This window comes from Barbus barbus, assembly GCF_936440315.1.
Source record: "Barbus barbus genome assembly, chromosome: 11".
Classification (NCBI taxonomy): Eukaryota; Metazoa; Chordata; class Actinopteri; order Cypriniformes; family Cyprinidae; genus Barbus; species Barbus barbus.
Window position 1 is genome coordinate 5,548,703 of NC_136739.1, and position 16,916 is coordinate 5,565,618.

Here is a 16,916-nt window from a genome sequence, read left to right on the forward strand (position 1 = left end):
GTCCTTCAACATGATCAGGACACTGAGAAAATTGTTATTAAACAGACTGCTTTACAAAATCTGATTGTTTTTCATACATGGTTGTGTTTAGAGCAGACACGAAGCATAATCATATGAAAGCCTAAAGTACATGTGGAGCAGGTAGTCTGAGATGATGTGATTCAGTGGAGGCGGGGACTAATTTGCATATTTAAAGTCTACGTATGATAATTGAGGTAGGCTAAGTGTGTTATATTGAAGCCATTTTAAGACATGAAAAACATGATTATAAAAGATGAGTTTTAAGAAATAAGTATAATAATTGAGTGATTTGCAGGGGAGACTAAGCCAAAGTTTGACACTGAACAGATTTATTTGTTTTCTCTGTCATATAGCACTGTCATCAAACATGTATGTACAATATAAAGTGTGCATGCAGGTGTAGGACTTCTGTTGTGGTTTGCAGTGCACACGGTTTACTGCACAAATCCAATGCGTTCCGGTCTCAGATCCTGTGCGGCTTAGTGTGATGAAAGCTCATTGAAGAAGAAACTAATCTTTAGTAGATTTTCTGGGTTTTGTCGTCTGCAGTAAGAGCAATGACCTGGTCTCTTCTCATCTCCGCTGGTCTTTCACCAGCTTTGCTCTTACTTCTTTGGCTTCTTTGTGTTTGTGCTCAGATGGTTCCAGTGCTGAGTTCCAAATCAATGACTCTTTCTATTTCCCTCTCCAGACTCCATTTGTATACAGGGTTTTGACCCCAACCTTGGCATCATCACCCCAATCAACCCCATGATGGCTGGCATCAGTCTGGTCCCGCCCCATCCTGTGACAGCAGAACTTCCTGTTATTAAGGAAATCATCCACTGCAAGAGCTGCACACTGTTCCCGCAGAATCCCAGTAAGCGTTTTACAGCAACCTACCACAGCACAATTATTAGAGCTTTCACCATAAAAGCAGGCACACAGATGAATGCAGCCAACCCTTTTAATTACTTCTACTGATGTCATGGTAAATATGTGAAGTACAGTCTGTGCCGTTTTTAATGACCTGTAACTGTGTGGTAAAATGTTCCACTGAAAGAACTGTAACTTTATGCCAAATATTTTACGGTTACTGAAATCGCAACAGCCACAGGACAGTGTTTATTAAATCCTCCAATGTGGAAAATCAGTGAAAGATGAATTATTAAATCTGTAGAGCTTTTGTCCTAAATACTATAAATGTAAATTAACCATAAAACATAGTTAATTTTACCCACATGGACTGCACAATGCATAAGAATCTTATTACTCCAATTCATATTCTTATTCTTGTTAATGGAAGTAAATTAATTAAATTAATTCAACAATGTAATGTCAATATAAGGTGATGTGTTATACCACATAATTGGAAAGAAGAATGTTTGGTTTTTATGTTTATAATGAATGTCACTATAATTTATGATTGTTTTAGATATATATTTATTTCTGTTTTGAAGTTGTGGCGTGAGGGGAACTAACGTAAGCTACATGTTTTTATCTAAATTTTGAGAATCAGGTGCAAATTATTTTCCAGAAAATGTCCAGAAATTTAATATAAAAAAATTAGCAAATTAATGTGTGGAAAAAAATTGTTCATTTGATCCATGTCATGTTTAGTCATGCAGTATGAGTGCAGTAAGACATCTTTGTGGATTCTACAGATCTTCCTCCTCCCTCCACGAGAGAGCGACCTCCAGGGTGCAAGACGGTTTTTGTTGGGGGCCTTCCAGAAAATGCAACAGAAGAGATCATCAAAGAAGTGTTTGAGCAGTGTGGAGAGATTGTCGCCATCCGCAAGAGCAAGAAAAACTTCTGCCACATTCGTTTTAGTGAGGAGTTCATGGTGGACAAGGCCCTCTACCTCTCTGGTGTGTCTTTGTTTTCTGTTTCATTTCATTTAATTTCTTTTTGTTTTGTTCTGTTTCGTTTTTTTTTAGGAAACTTATATTGTTTAATTTCTCTACCTTTTGTTAGGGGACTGTTTTGTTTTGTTAGGGACTGATTACTTTTTCTACCTCTCTGGTGTGTCTTTGTGTTTTGTTTTGTTTTGTATCATTTGGAAACTTATTGTTTTGTTTCTCTACCTTTCTGATGTGTGTTTATTTATACAAGTAAATGCTTGTTTTATTTTGTTAGGGGACTTATTAAGTTTTTTACCTTTCTGGTGTGTCATTGTGTTTTGTTTTGTTTTGTTTTGTTTTGTTTCTCTACTTTTGGTGTGTTTATTTATACAAGTAAATGTTTTGTTTTATTAGGGGACTGATTATTTTTTTCTGTTTTTCTGTCATTGTTATTATTTTTTACTTATGTATTTTTTTTTCATTATGGAGCAATGTTTTGTTTCTTTACCTCTCTGTTACGTTTAATTTCTTGTTTTATAGTAATAGATAATAACATAGTAGGAAAATACATACATCTTGCATTTATCTTTGCTGAAAAGTCCTACTTAAATCAGTTCCCAATCAGCTAGGTACCAGCATATATGCAACATCTGATGCATATGCTGCAGCATACATGCAACATTGGCTGATGACCGGCTGTACTGTTTTGTTCTGCAGGGGCTTTTATTTATGTTGCAAGAAAGAACATCTCAGAATGAAGCAAATCCTATTTCACATTCAATATGTTTATTGTAGTGAACTGTTGATATATGCAAGCAGCCTGTGCGAGAGCTCTGTTTGCTGAATAATGTTTGTTGTCCTAGGCTTTCGGATGCGTATTGGCTCCAGCACTGATAAAAAGGATTCGGGCCGCATACATGTAGATTTTGCTCAGGCGAGAGATGACTTGTATGAGTGGGAGTGCAAACAAAGATTGCTGGCACGAGAGGAGCGGCACCGACGGAAAATCCAGGAGGAGCAGCTGAGACCTCCATCACCTCCTCCCATAATGCACTACTCTGAGCACGAGGCAGCTCTTTTGGCTGAGAAACTGAAAGGTAAGCTTTCCCACAGACTCTGGTGCCATGATCTCATCTAGCCTTTAAAGCACATATTTGTCATCATTAATGTAATGCCCAGAGAAATTTGGGTTCTTAGGAAAAGCTTCAAGGCAGAACTTTTATGTTTCTAATAAAGGCAGAGTGTGGTAAGATGACCTACGCCGCCAGGTCTGCCTTCCTTCAGATGTTTTGCAGCTGTCCTCAGCTGATCTCTGATGATGTGACGGACATTCATGAGTGGCTACATAGTTTTGAGGCTCTTGCGCTTCAGTCCTCTTTCCTGTCTGCAGCTGCCAGCCGAACAGCCCCAGCTGTTGTTTATTCTGTGAGACTGGTGTGTTTATATGATCAGCTAGTTCCATTCATCAGCTTCAATGAGACCAATGATTGCCAATGAAGTGAACACTGAGTACCAGGCTTCTGGAAAGCCAAAGGGTTTCCAAGGTTGACTAAATAGTTTTCATTTGCTCTTAGTGTGCTTAAAATGGGTTTTGGTTGATTCTAGTCTAGAAATCGGATATTGTGCAAGGGTTTGCTAGTAAATTACTTTGTCATAGCATTGAAGACCTATAGTAGTGCCCTTTCAATGGGGTCTCATTTGAGCTTCATCTTTGTCTCAGAGGTTTATCCTAAAATTGTTGATATGACATAAAAGTAAAGCTGTGAATAGCTGCTCAGATCATTTGATCTTTCTTCTGAAACTGTACCAGGGACATTTTCTCTTCTTTTAATGTCATTATTGTCTATAAGAAGCAAATGGGACAGAGTTACACTTTATGGTTACACTTTATTTCAAGGTATCCTTATTACAGTGTAATTATACATTCAAGTACTGAGCAGTATGTATTAACTACATGTACTTACTATATGGTTAGGGTTAGGATTAGGGTTTGGCTAGGGTTATTTGCATGTAATTATGCTTAATTTTATTGTTATTATAATAGTAAATACATGTAACTCGTGTAACAAGGACACCTTAAAATAAAGTTGTTGTTTTTTGTATGCAAGTGGAGTGTTTTTTTTTTTTTTTTTTGGCAGAGGACTGTTTGTTTTGTTTTATTTAATCATTTTTTTGTTTTGTTTTGTGTTAGGGGACTGATTTTTTGCTTTTTTGTTTTGTTTTGTTAGGGGACTGATTCTTTGCTTTGTTTTATTGTGTAAGGGGTGTGATTTTTTTTAGTTTTGTAATACCAAGTTCACACTACACGATTTTAGCCCTGATTTTCACTCGCCAACAGGTTTTACAAAATCGCCATCAAATGCACGAAATCAGAGGCAAATCGGTGCTCGTTGATGCGTCGCTGACGCTCGTGAAATATTTGGCATGCTAAATATCTGGACCTGCTGGTGATTCAAAATCCTGCTGTGAGAAATGAGTTCTGACAAGAGAACAATATACAGGGCAGTGGGAAGTTTAGGGAGGAGTTATAGACCACGATATCAGCAATCCTTGCTCTCCGTGTCTCCTCAACCATTTCCTCCTCCATAATCATTTTTTCTTTTTCGCCCTTTCACTGCAAATCAGCGCACCATTTGTATTGCAAACATCTTGAGGGCTACCATTTTAATAACATTTCCAGCGAGAGCTCTTATCTCACATGTGATCTTGCGTTATTTCCTCATCATTACTTCTCACATGTGTTTGGTTGTGAAACGTGGTAGTTTGTGGACCAGACAGAGTTGTCGCAATTCTTCCTATTGTAAAGTCATGCAGTGTGTAACCTCCTGTCACTGATCCATCATGCAGTGTGAACACAGCAGCAACTGAATGCTACCCCAGAAAGTCCTTCAGTGTGAAAACAACAGTGATCTGACAGCTTTTTTGTTTTGTTTTGTTTTGTTTTGTTTTGTTTTGTTTTGTTTTGTTTTGTTTTGTTTTGTTTTGTTTTGTTTTGTTAGGGCACTGTTTTTGTTTTGTTGTGTTAGGAGATTGTTGTTGTTTTGTTGTGTTAGGAGATTGTTTTTGTTTTGTTGTGTTAGGAGATTGTTTTTGTTTTGTTGTGTTAGGAGATTGTTGTTGTTTTGTTGTGTTAGGAGATTGTTGTTGTTTTGTTGTGTTAGGAGATTGTTGTTGTTTTGTTGTGTTAGGAGATTGTTTTTGTTTTGTTGTGTTAGGAGATTGTTGTTGTTTTGTTGTGTTAGGAGATTGTTTTTGTTTTGTTGTGTTAGGAGATTGTTTTTGTTTTGTTGTGTTAGGAGATTGTTTTTGTTTTGTTGTGTTAGGAGATTGTTTTTGTTTTGTTGTGTTAGGATATTGTTGTTGTTTTGTTGTGTTAGGGGACTGTTTTTGTTTTGTTGTGTTAGGAGATTGTTTTTGTTTTGTTGTGTTAGGAGATTGTTGTTGTTTTGTTGTGTTAGGGGACTGTTTTTGTTTTGTTGTGTTAGGAGATTGTTTTTGTTTTGTTGTGTTAGGAGATTGTTGTTGTTTTGTTGTGTTAGGAGATTGTTGTTGTTTTGTTGTGTTAGGAGAGAGATTGTTGTTGTTTTGTTGTGTTAGGAGATTGTTGTTGTTTTGTTGTGTTAGGAGATTGTTTTTGTTTTGTTGTGTTAGGAGATTGTTTTTGTTTTGTTGTGTTAGGAGATTGTTGTTGTTTTGTTGTGTTAGGAGATTGTTTTTGTTTTGTTGTGTTAGGAGATTGTTGTTGTTTTGTTGTGTTAGGGGACTGTTTTTGTTTTGTTGTGTTAGTGGACTGATTCTTTACTTTGTTTCTTTTATGTTTTTGTTTTGTTTTGTTAGGATATTATTTTTGTTTTGTTGTGTTAGGAGATTGTTTTTGTTTTGTTTTATTTTTTGTTTTGTTTTGTTAGGGGACTGTTTTTGTTTTGTTGTGTTAGGAGATTGTTTTTGTTTTGTTTTGTTGTGTTAGGGGACTGTTTTTGGATTTGTTTTGTTTTGTTGTAGGGGATTTTGTTTGTTTGCTTGTTTTGTTGGGGGACTGATTTTTCTTTTTGTATTTTTATGGGTCTGATTGTTTTGTTTCTCTACCCTTCTTGCCTTCTACTGGTGTGTCTTTGTTCTTTACTTATATATGTAAATGTTCATTTTGTTTCCTTTATTTCAAATAATATATTGTAACTTAAACAGTGAACACTCAGTACTCCAAGGCTGACTACATTTTAATTTGATTTTAGGGTGCTTAGATGTGCTTCAAATCGGAAGTTTTTAAGTAATTTGTGATACTTTTTTTCCTCTTCTATCGCTTTACATGGACATACTGTATGTGTTGCATCAGCAACATTGCTCAGGGTTTGGCTGTAAATATTCTGCTTTAAAGTTTTCAGACAGACAAGAATAGTTAGTGTGAGATTTAAAATATTTCACAATGTTTATTTCTGAATCTAGAGAGGTTTGAGCACACATGCAAGATGTTAAATTTTCATTATACAGGATCATTTTCAAGGCACCACATGCTGTGTTTCCACCTTAGAGTTACATGAATCCATCACACCCCTTTGACATTCACATATATTTGTAACGTCACCTTTCATGTTTTAATTTCAGAGCCGGTTCCTGGCTGACAGCTGTTTTCCCATGCTGTGATTTGATTACAGCTAGCGGCTCCAGGAAGGTAGTGATGGTTGAGTTGTGCTGGCTGCGGTGGTTTCCATGCCTCTCTGAGCTCTTGTCTCTCTGGAGAGACTGCTTTCATTTCGATGATGGGGACTTGACTGCAGCCTCCACCTCATCAGCAATCACAGCACTTCCCATGTCAAGCACTTCCTATTCTCACTGTGTGGCGCATCCCCAGCTCTGTCTGTATGTTCTTATGTTTATTGAGCCCAAGAGGAAACAGACAAAACATCTCAGATGGGGTTTCAATATTCTGGTGTCTGGCATAGTTCTGCTCATGCCTGACATCCAGTTGCCTCTCCAATGAAACCTTTGTTTAAACACAAGCAATTATGCTGCCAATATTTATTGACTACAGCTAGTGGTATCTTTTTAAGCGTCAACAGCATGAAAATGAACATCTGTATTTGTGTTGGAGATGTTTTTGGGCACATTTGTGCAATTATTATTATTTATTTTATTGATTTATTTATTACAGATTTATTTTATTTGGTTTATTAAGGTTATATTAAAACTGTCTTCAAAACACTTTACTATGCCTCCATCATTTAGTTTAGCTTTTTATGCATAGATTTTATTGTTTTACCTCATTTCCTAATATCTGTTTTATTTTACCAGATTTGAAAATAGATCATAAAAAATAGCAATTACATACCTCTTATGAAAAAGAAAAAAGCTATTATCTAATTAAATATGTATAAAACGACATATATAACAATCTAATCAAAGAGTAAAATAACACTTTTATTGTGTGATTTTGATTTCTATCAGTGATTTATTTATATCAGTTTTACACAAATGACGAATGTTCCTTAATTGTAGCGTTCCACAACAAGTGACAATTCTACATTTACATTAATAAACATTATAAATTAATTTAAAAACATCAATGAAATCTTACCAAAAGTTAGTGTACTTGTTTATCAAGGAGATAAAGTGACAGTAAGGAAATGAAAGGTAAAAATCAACTGTGAACAGAAAATTTGTATTGTTTATTGTCAATTTCAATTATTTTCAAGATTTTTTTATTTGTCACATACACAATTATACAGAGTATAACCAGCAGTGAAATGTAGGGTAAACCAGCAGTGAAATTATGTAAAAAGAGATACTATTTATTTTGTGTAGTTAGCATTCATGAAATGTAGCTAGCTATGGAATTAGCTTTAGCAAGAGTCACATTTTACATCACAAATCTTTAAAATGTAATTTCTATCAGATAATACCTTTATAATGCCTTGACAGATTTAGCAGGTTATGGAAATTAAGTTTCAGAAATAAAAAAACAAAAATGGAACAGTATACCGTATTAGACACTGATGTGTACAAATAATATAAAGAGTGTGTTAAACAGAATTTATTGACTAGAAGATCCAAAAAAATTCAATAGTTAAAAAAACAAATTTAATGTAAGAGTGCAGATTTACATTAAAACGCCCTTTTTAATATAAATACACCGTTTCCTTCATCCTCAAATCTGGCCGTTCTTCAGCTCTTTTTTAAACTATTGACTCTTAATTCTATCCATTGCTGCTTTCTGTCTCTTGCATTTGGAAACACTTTAATGCTATTCATTCAAACAGCCCCTGGTTAATGCTTTCTGGCAAGTAAATGCTCATTGCCACATTACGCTTTCATGGAAAAATTAATATGAGCGATGTTTAAAACAAAGCTAATTTCCCGACCATAACTGACGCTGACTGAATTGGCAGTAGCGTGGCGGTTTACATAGTGTCTGAGTTACGGAGAGGTCGGATGACTGAATGCTGGGAATTTTGAGGGAGAGTGTGGAGATTTCACATTTGCATTGCTTGTGGAGCCTCTCAGTAGATGTGAGATTGGCAGAGCAGGCTCATTTGACTGTGGAAATTATTTTTTATTCTCGTCAGATGGCATTTTTTCCTGAGGGTCGGGAGAATTCAATTTCCTTTAATTAGCCGGGAAGTTTGAGTGCCACCTTAATAACATACCTGCTCTTGATCTTGAAAGCTCAGAGTCCCTTGGGTCTCTTACCAACCGCACATGGGAATAACATCTATTTAATTGAAAAAGGATATAAAATCTAAAATTCTAATTAAATGAGTTGAGCACATATTTTAAGGAGGTTCGGTATAATTGATACATCTCTCATGATGTCATTCTCCTGCTTGGCTTGAAATCGGTTATACTGTGGTGAGACGAAGCAATAAGTCTGGTGAAAAGTGCATGATGTTGTTTCCGTGCACAGGATCTCATTAAGGAAAGGATCGAATTTACTGCCAGCCCTACTGAACTGACATTGTGGCAAAATTCAATTATTCCTCCAATTTCAGTAATGTATTTCTGGGTCCACAGGGAGCAGATTACTGAAGCTTGGGAGAGGCCACACTCAATGCCTCATGTCTCAGCTACTCAGGCTGAAATTACACTTCATGTTTAGACAGGAAAAATGCAGGGTTAGTTACTGATTCACAAGCTGTGACTGAACACACCGATGAGATGATGTTCTTGTCCAATAGAAAAAGACAATGCAGGGAAAGAGTCTTTAAATTAGACCCTAAAGTTAGAGCCGTAGCTTAGCGTTTAGTGTTGCATGTGTTGCCCGATCTCCCTATCATTTCTTTTCCTCAACAGAGGTGGCAAAACTAATCATGTAACAGTTTTTAAAATTGCATTTAATACTGAAAAAGAAAAGTTTGTCAAGACAAGTCTTGTCTGAAAGTGTAGCAAAGTCTTGAATTGTGAAGGTTATAAGTCTTGTGTATTGAATGCTTGAGCAGATTGGAAAGAGATTTGAGTTTGAAGGTTGAGTTTCGTATAATGTGAAATCTTGGGAGGAGAGATTTTGAAGTGTGAAGGGGATGTAGGCCTTATGTAGTTTGAGAAGAGATTTGAATTTTAAAACTTTGTTGCTAGGGTGTTCTAGTGGCTGCTATAGAAACCTGCTGGTGTGGTTACTAGACAGGATATGCAGTATGAATGATTGGCTTCATGTATAGGTAGCAGGTGTGTGGCTACTTAAATCAGTTTATTGAATTTTGGACATTCTTTCAAAATTTCATCAATACATTTTTTATTTTTTTTTAACCATTCACTAGAGGAAAACTGTAAGACTAAGAAAGATCAGATTAAAATATATATTTTAGCAGCCATATATTGTTACAAACCCATAGAAGCACTATGACAATAGTACATATAACTTGGGCTCTACATTTCAGTCTTCTAAGCCAAGACACCATTATTTATAGCTCTTTTTACAATGCAGATTGTGTCAATGCAGCTTTACAGTATTAAACAGAGAAACAGTGGAAAGACATATAATGGCTTTATGGGAAAAACAGTAGAAATTTTACCAATAAAATCAATGACATTTTAAGTTGTACATATAGTGTTGTGACATATGGTGAAACAAACTATCAAAAATGTCAAAAAGTAGGGCAGGGACTTAACTCTATGCTTTAGTTGTTGATTGGATGGAGATCTGAATGTGAACTTGCTTGATTGTAAGAAAGGCATGGGGTATAAGCGGACTAAATGATTGGAACAGCCCACAGAAGTCTTATCAATGATTAAACATATGGATCAGTTGTTAATGATAAGATAATTTGATATGTAATAGAAAATAGTCAGGGTGAATTTACATTTCATGCCGACTTATTGTAAGCCAACCTGCACCATAGTTCCAGATTTTATATTTTGAGAGCATATTTGAAATGAGACTGAAGGTCTGTAACAAGTTTAGTACACTCTTAAAAAAAAGGTTTCAAAAGAGGGTTTTCGTAGCGATGCAATAGAAGAACTATTTTAGGTTTCCCAACAACATTCTGTAAAAAGTTCTTAAAAGAACTATGTTCCTATTGTCCTATAGACCATTTCAAGGACGTAAACAATAACAAAGGCATTGGAACGCTACTGCGCATGTCTGGTCCTGAAGCATTTCCGGTAGCGCCATTTTTAAAACTATCAAAACCTACAGCGCATACTTTTATACTTTTAAAGTCTAGCGAAAACGTTGGTTAGGTATTTAAAAAAAAAAAAAAAAAAAGAATTAATCTTTAAATATGACTGAGATGCAAACTTACAAAGATCATAAAAAGTAGTGTTCCGGACAGCATTGATTGATGCTGCATGCGTGTAAACGAGAGATGGCGGTAAACGCGTATCGCAGTCTGGATGCTTACAATTAACTCCTCAGCGGAAAAGTTGGGATCATTTGTTTGTACAATGGATGACATCAGTCTTATGTTCGGTTAAATTGAAGCAAGACAAACAGTGCTACTTACGATCTTATCATGGTTTGTGCTAAGATGTCCGGGGAGGTTTTTGGTGGTGCATTGCTGGGTCAGTCTATATGTCCACATGTCTTCATTTTTATTTGTACAGCGCTTTTCACAATACATATCGTTTCACTGCAGCTTTACAGAACATGCATGTTTATTACAACGCTAAATGAATGCTAGTAAGATAATCACTTCATGCCATGATTACTGATTTAATTCATTTTATAAAGTGTGCTTAGTTTGGTCAAGTTTGTTGCTGTGGAACAGTGCTAGAAAGCATTTGAATGCTCTATCTGAGCCATCATGTGGTCACAAATAAACAAGATGAATGCAATTCAATGCTGGATACCGTGTTTTGCATTAACCTTTATTAGTTTTTTTTTATATATATATATATATATATATATATATATATATATATATATATATATATATATATATATATATATATATATATATATAAAAGTATAGCCTACATGCAGATCTCTGAAGGATCATGTGACACTTAAGACTGGAGTAATGGCTGATCAAAATCCAGCTTTGCAACACAGAAATAAATATAAAGAATATTAAAACAGAAACGATTATTTTGAATTGTAATATTTCACAATATTACTGATTTTGTCTATATTTTTGATCAAATAAATGGAGGCTTGATGACCATAAGAGACTTCTTTCAAAAACGTCAAAAATAGTAATGCGTCCAGACATTTGACCAGTACTGCATATAAACAAAAGACAGAGACTGTTTCCAGCAAATTTATTAAAATGTGACCAATATCAAAAACAGCAGGCTGGCCATGAGCAGCATTGCATTTCATCCTCAAGTTCTCAAACACATCTGGGTGTTCATATGGCCACCTGTGGTTTGGCACTGTCTGTCTCCCTGTAGCACTCACTGTCTTAGCTGTCTTACATTACAGATGATGGCTTTCCTAACGACAAAAGTAGAAAAACAATTATTTTATTTAATGCACAATATTTACAATGTTTTGTTTAATACATCAGTACATGTTGCAATTAACATTAGACAAGCATAAGTGATGAAAAATGTTTTCCGTTAGCTTTCGTAAACTACTGCAGTTAACTATAGTATAGTTTCACTATTCAACATTCAAGTTTACAGAATACATTTCTATAACGTGTCACTCACTGCATTTATCTGCTGACAAGACAGCTAGACAACTAATGAGAACTCATTTAATTATAGCCCACATAACGCTTGCAATAAAACAGAAATAAAAGCTTGGCCTTTTTCATCAAAATGCCAGGCGCATATGTCAACAATGATGAAAACACAATGCTGCATCATACAAAGAATCAAATGGAAAAAACAAGAACTTTTCCTTAGCTGAATGGAAATGTGTGCTGTATATCCTAGAGCTGCTAGTGTCTATTCTGCTTCTCACTTCACTGCTGCAATCCAGGTGCGTTTCGCGGAAATCTAACCCTTTAATTTCCGATTATTTATAAATTAATGTTAGTTCCAGGCCAGGGAGCAACAAGGATCTAATTTTAATTTTGACATTTTAAACAGCAGAATTAAATAAATTAATCGCAATCCCACTGTGCATCAAGCGCCTGCCGCCATTGTTTTGAATGCGCTCAAACGCTAACCGGAAACATCCGAAGAACAAAGACGTCACTTCCTTATACCGCCGAATATCCGTTGAAATGGTCCATAGTGTGAAGAACATTTTAATAATCTAAAGAACCTTTTTCTACTGTAAAGAGTTCAATGGAAAGTTTCCATAGATATTAAAGATTCTTAATGGAACCAAAGACCGAAGCTTTAGAGGGAAGTTAGAGTTAAAAATGTGTCTCGTGTAAAGGATTTGTACGCTGTACGCTGGCTTTGTCAAGCCTGCAAAGTAAGTGTTACAGCAGTCTCTGTCATAAGTAGATGAAGTAAAAATGACAGTTTTCCTTTATTCATTTCTCCAGATGACAACAAGTTCAGTGAGGCAACGGCAGTGCTGTTCACGTGGATCGACAGAGGCGAGATGAACCGACGCTCAGCAAATCATTTCTACTCCATGATCCAGTCAGCGAACAGCCACGTGCGGCGCCTAATGAACGAGAAAGCTCAGTACGAGGAGGAGATGGAGCTGGCCAAAGAACACTTTAAGAATTCCCTGCTTGTCATTCTCACACAATGTAAGATACCTCCTGCCTTCACTTTTTGTATCCCAACTGGTTACTATGAGATTTTCATCTAGTGTTGCCATGACAACCACTCATCCTTTGTACCGAGCAAGATGATATAGCCATCCTTAAGTGGGCTCAGTCTCTGATCTGATTGTTGGACTTTTCTCGCTCATCTTGATATGACTGTCCTGCCAGTAGGAGTGTATTTGTATGTCCAGAACTACCAAATACGTTACACTGCCCCTAACTGTAGCAGGCAAGACATGGGCTCTGTTCCAAAACCTAGAGAGCTGCCTAAATAGGCAGCATTATAAGGCATTATAGGTGAGGTTATAAAAGGTAGGCATTATAAAAGCCAACACATATATCCTTCACGAAGAAGATAATGCCATGATGCACTGAGACAAAATCCTTCTTAAGCTGCATCACATTTATCTTTTCTCTGTGAAATTTCATGTTTGAAATCCAGTTATTTCCATAGAAATTGCATGGCTAATGTAGCTAATGTATCATTGTCTCTGACTGTATTCACAGAGACCAGAACTATGTCATCATTTTTATGCTGTGCCCTTTTTAGAGGTCTGCACGGGCCTTAAAACAACATTGAACCAGAACCGTGCCTAAACGGTACCGCTCAAGCCCAAAAACATTCACACTGTGTATAATTCATAACTGCACCTACAGTGCCCTCCAAAAGTATTGGAACAGTAAGGCCAATTCCTTTATTTTTGCTGTAGACTGAAAACATTTGGGTTTGACATCAAAAGATGAATATGCTTTCAGCTTTTATTTACGGGTATTTTCATCTGGATCTGATACACAACTTAGAAGATAGCACCTTTTGTTTGAACTCACACATTTTTCATGTTACCAAAAGTATTGGAGCAGATAGACTTAACATAGGTTAAAGTGAAAAAGACTTAATATTTAGTTGCAAATCCTTTGCTTTCAATAACTGCATCAAGCCTGTGACCCATTGACATCACCAAACTTTTGCATTCTTCTTTTGTGATGCTTTTCCAGGCTTTCACTGCAGCCTCTTTCAGTTTTGGGGGTTACTCCCTTCAGTCTCTTCTTTAGCGGGTAAAATGCATACTCTACAGGGTTTAAGTGTGGAGATTGACTTGGCCAGTCTAAAACCTTCCACTTCTTGCCCCTGATGAACTCCTTTGATGTTTTGGCACTATGTTTTGGGTCATTATCTTGCTGCATGATGAAGGATCTCCCAATCAGTTTGGTTGCATCTTTCTGTAAATTGTCAGACAAAATATTTCTGTAGACTTCTGAGTTAATTTTGCTGCTGCCATCATGTGTTACATCATTAATGAAGATTAATGAGCCTGTCCCAGAAGAAGCGATGAAAGCCCAAGCCATTACATTACTTGTGTAATGTGTACTATAATGTACACCTGTGTACACTGTGTTTCAGATGAGCTTGTATGTTTGGGATCATGAGCAGATCCTTTCTTTCTCCAAACGTTAGCCTTTCCATCACATTGGTCCATAAAATCAGTCCATAAAACCTTGTCCCAGAATTGTTGAGGCTCGTTTCCTATTCGTCTTGCTAATGAGTGGTTTGCATCTTCTGGTGTAGCCTCTTTACTTTTGTTCATGAAGTCTTCTGCGAACAGTAGATTGTGATACCTTCACTCCTGCCCTCTGGAGGTTGTTGCTGATGTCACTAACAGTTGTTTTAGGGTCTTTCTTTACAGCTGTCGCAATGTTTCTGTCATCAACTGCAGATGTTGTCCTTGATCTACCCGTTTGAGGTGTGTTACTTAGTACACCAGTGGTTTCTTTCTTCCTCGGGAGATTCCAAATGGATGTATTTGCTATTGCCAGAGTTTGTGCAATGGTTTGATTGATTTTTCATCTCTCTCAGCTTCACAATTGCTCGTTTTTCACCCATAGACACCTCCCTTGTTTTCATGTTGTTTACACCTCTAACTAACTATAAATGCAGTCTGCACGGATCTGAAACTGAGCGCAGACATTCAGTGCTATTTATTGTTTGAATATTCAATTAATAGGACACACCAGGGCAACAAAACACACCTGACAGTCACATGTTCCAATACTTTTGGTAACATGAAAAATGGGTGGGTTCAAACAAAAGGTGCTATCTTCTAAGTGGTGTATCAGATCCAGATAAAAATACCTGTAAATAAAATCTGAAATGTTAATCTTTCATCTCATATTCATCGTTTGATGTCAAACCCAAATGTTTACAGTCTACAGCAAAAATAAAGGAATTGGCCTTATTGTTCCAATACTTTTGGAGGGCACTGTATATTATACACAATACAGTAAGATTGCTGGTTAGATGGTATAAAACCATTGTGGGAACATTTAAAAAAAAAATGTTTCTAAAGCATAGGTCTACTAACTTTAAGACCACATATAATGTCACTTGAACGTTTAATTTTTAATGTTCTCAGAATTGTGATTATAACATTATTACAGGTTACAAAACATAACAAGAACTTTCATCAAGTACAAATAACATAAGGACATTTTAAGAATGTTGTTCTAAGAATGTTTTCTCTCAACATTGAGAACGTTCTTTGAGTACTGTATGTATAACATCATAAATACGTTCCGAGAATGTTGTTCTAAGATCGCTTTCTCACAACATTTTGAAAAAGTATCTCAAATATTAGTCTCAACCTGAACTTCTAATGCATACAGCACACAAAATTGGAAACACTTCAGGAGTTTCAAAGTCGTCATCTGATTGGTTGAATTATACAGTATTTCCAGGAGACATGTGTGTCACGTTATTTAAAACTCCCTCACGAAGAAGAAAGCTCTCGTGTTTACAACTGTGACAATTAGCGCTTATCAGGATCAACTAAATGCTGGCTTTTCAAAAATATGTAGTTTTTCCATGAGTTTTACACACTGGTCTGTTATTGAAGGGACATTTCCACGCCCCTAAACATGACACAGCACAAAACTAAATGTGATTGGTTGCTTTACCTGTCAGTCATATGGCCTCTAGTCTAGGGCGGTGCTTGGCCATCCAAAGCGGCCAAGGTTCCCAGACCTTCTGCCATCAGTCTGAAAGTCTGACTACACAAGACTAAACAAATATTAATAAGAATGTTCCATAAAAAGTTTTTTAGGAATGTTTTGTCCTAACAATTAATTTAACTTAAAAAAAAATGTCAGTTAAAATTGTGAGAACATTCCCTGTTAGCTGGGGAAGTCCTCTGAGGTCATATCAAATATTAGGTAATATTTGACCACTGAATGCTGCGATTGACCAATCAGAATCACATATTCCAGAACACAATGTAACAAGAACTATTTTTGTGTTTATTTTTGCTTTTAGCTTAGCAAAATGCTAACAGGGTAAAATGCATACTCTACAGGGTTTAAGTGTAGAGATTGACTTGGCCAGTCTAAAACCTTCCACTTCTTGCCCCTGATGAACTCCTTTGATGTTTTGGCACTATGTTTTGGGTCATTATCTTGCTGCATGATGAAGGATCTCCCAATCAGTTTGGTTGCATCTTTCTGTAAATTGTCAGACAAAATATTGTCAACAGACAATACCACTATGTATGGTATTGTGTGTTGAAACTCATGTGTCGCACTAATAGTCCCTCACTTACGAGGTTCTATTTCATTTTGGATACTGTTAGAAAGTAAGGCAGCTCACTAGTCATGGAACAGAGCCACAGTGTTTTCTACACAGTTCACAGGACTTAACTGCAGATATATACAGTACTACACAAATGCACACTAGGAGATATGATTGCATTGACACCTAGCTGCCTATGTCAGTGTGACTGTAGCCATAGCCATAGTCCATAGAAGGTCCTGGGTAAGTACAGTCTCAGTGGAAGCACTTTGACCATATAGCAGATGTGGAGATGTTCAACTTAACTTAAAGGTAGGCCAACACCAGATTCACTCATCTTTTTTTGTGGCCCGGACAGGTGAGAAGCCAATACCCCAGCTCAAACAAAGAAATGTAATTTGCTTGAAT

General features: G+C 36.3%; 1 protein-coding gene across 2 annotated transcripts in view; it reads left to right on the forward strand.

Annotated features, from left to right (window-relative positions):
* The window catches only part of LOC306877257 (ecto-NOX disulfide-thiol exchanger 1-like), a 108,850-nt gene that overhangs the window by 74,603 nt on the left and 17,331 nt on the right, over positions 1-16,916 (forward strand). For both annotated transcript variants that reach the window (XM_079428905.1, XM_079428906.1), the window contains 4 exons: positions 713-880; positions 1,665-1,871; positions 2,708-2,941; positions 12,719-12,931. In XM_079428905.1, coding sequence (XP_079285031.1) covers positions 713-880; positions 1,665-1,871; positions 2,708-2,941; positions 12,719-12,931 — 822 coding nt within the window. The remainder of the gene's footprint in view (positions 1-712; positions 881-1,664; positions 1,872-2,707; positions 2,942-12,718; positions 12,932-16,916) is intronic.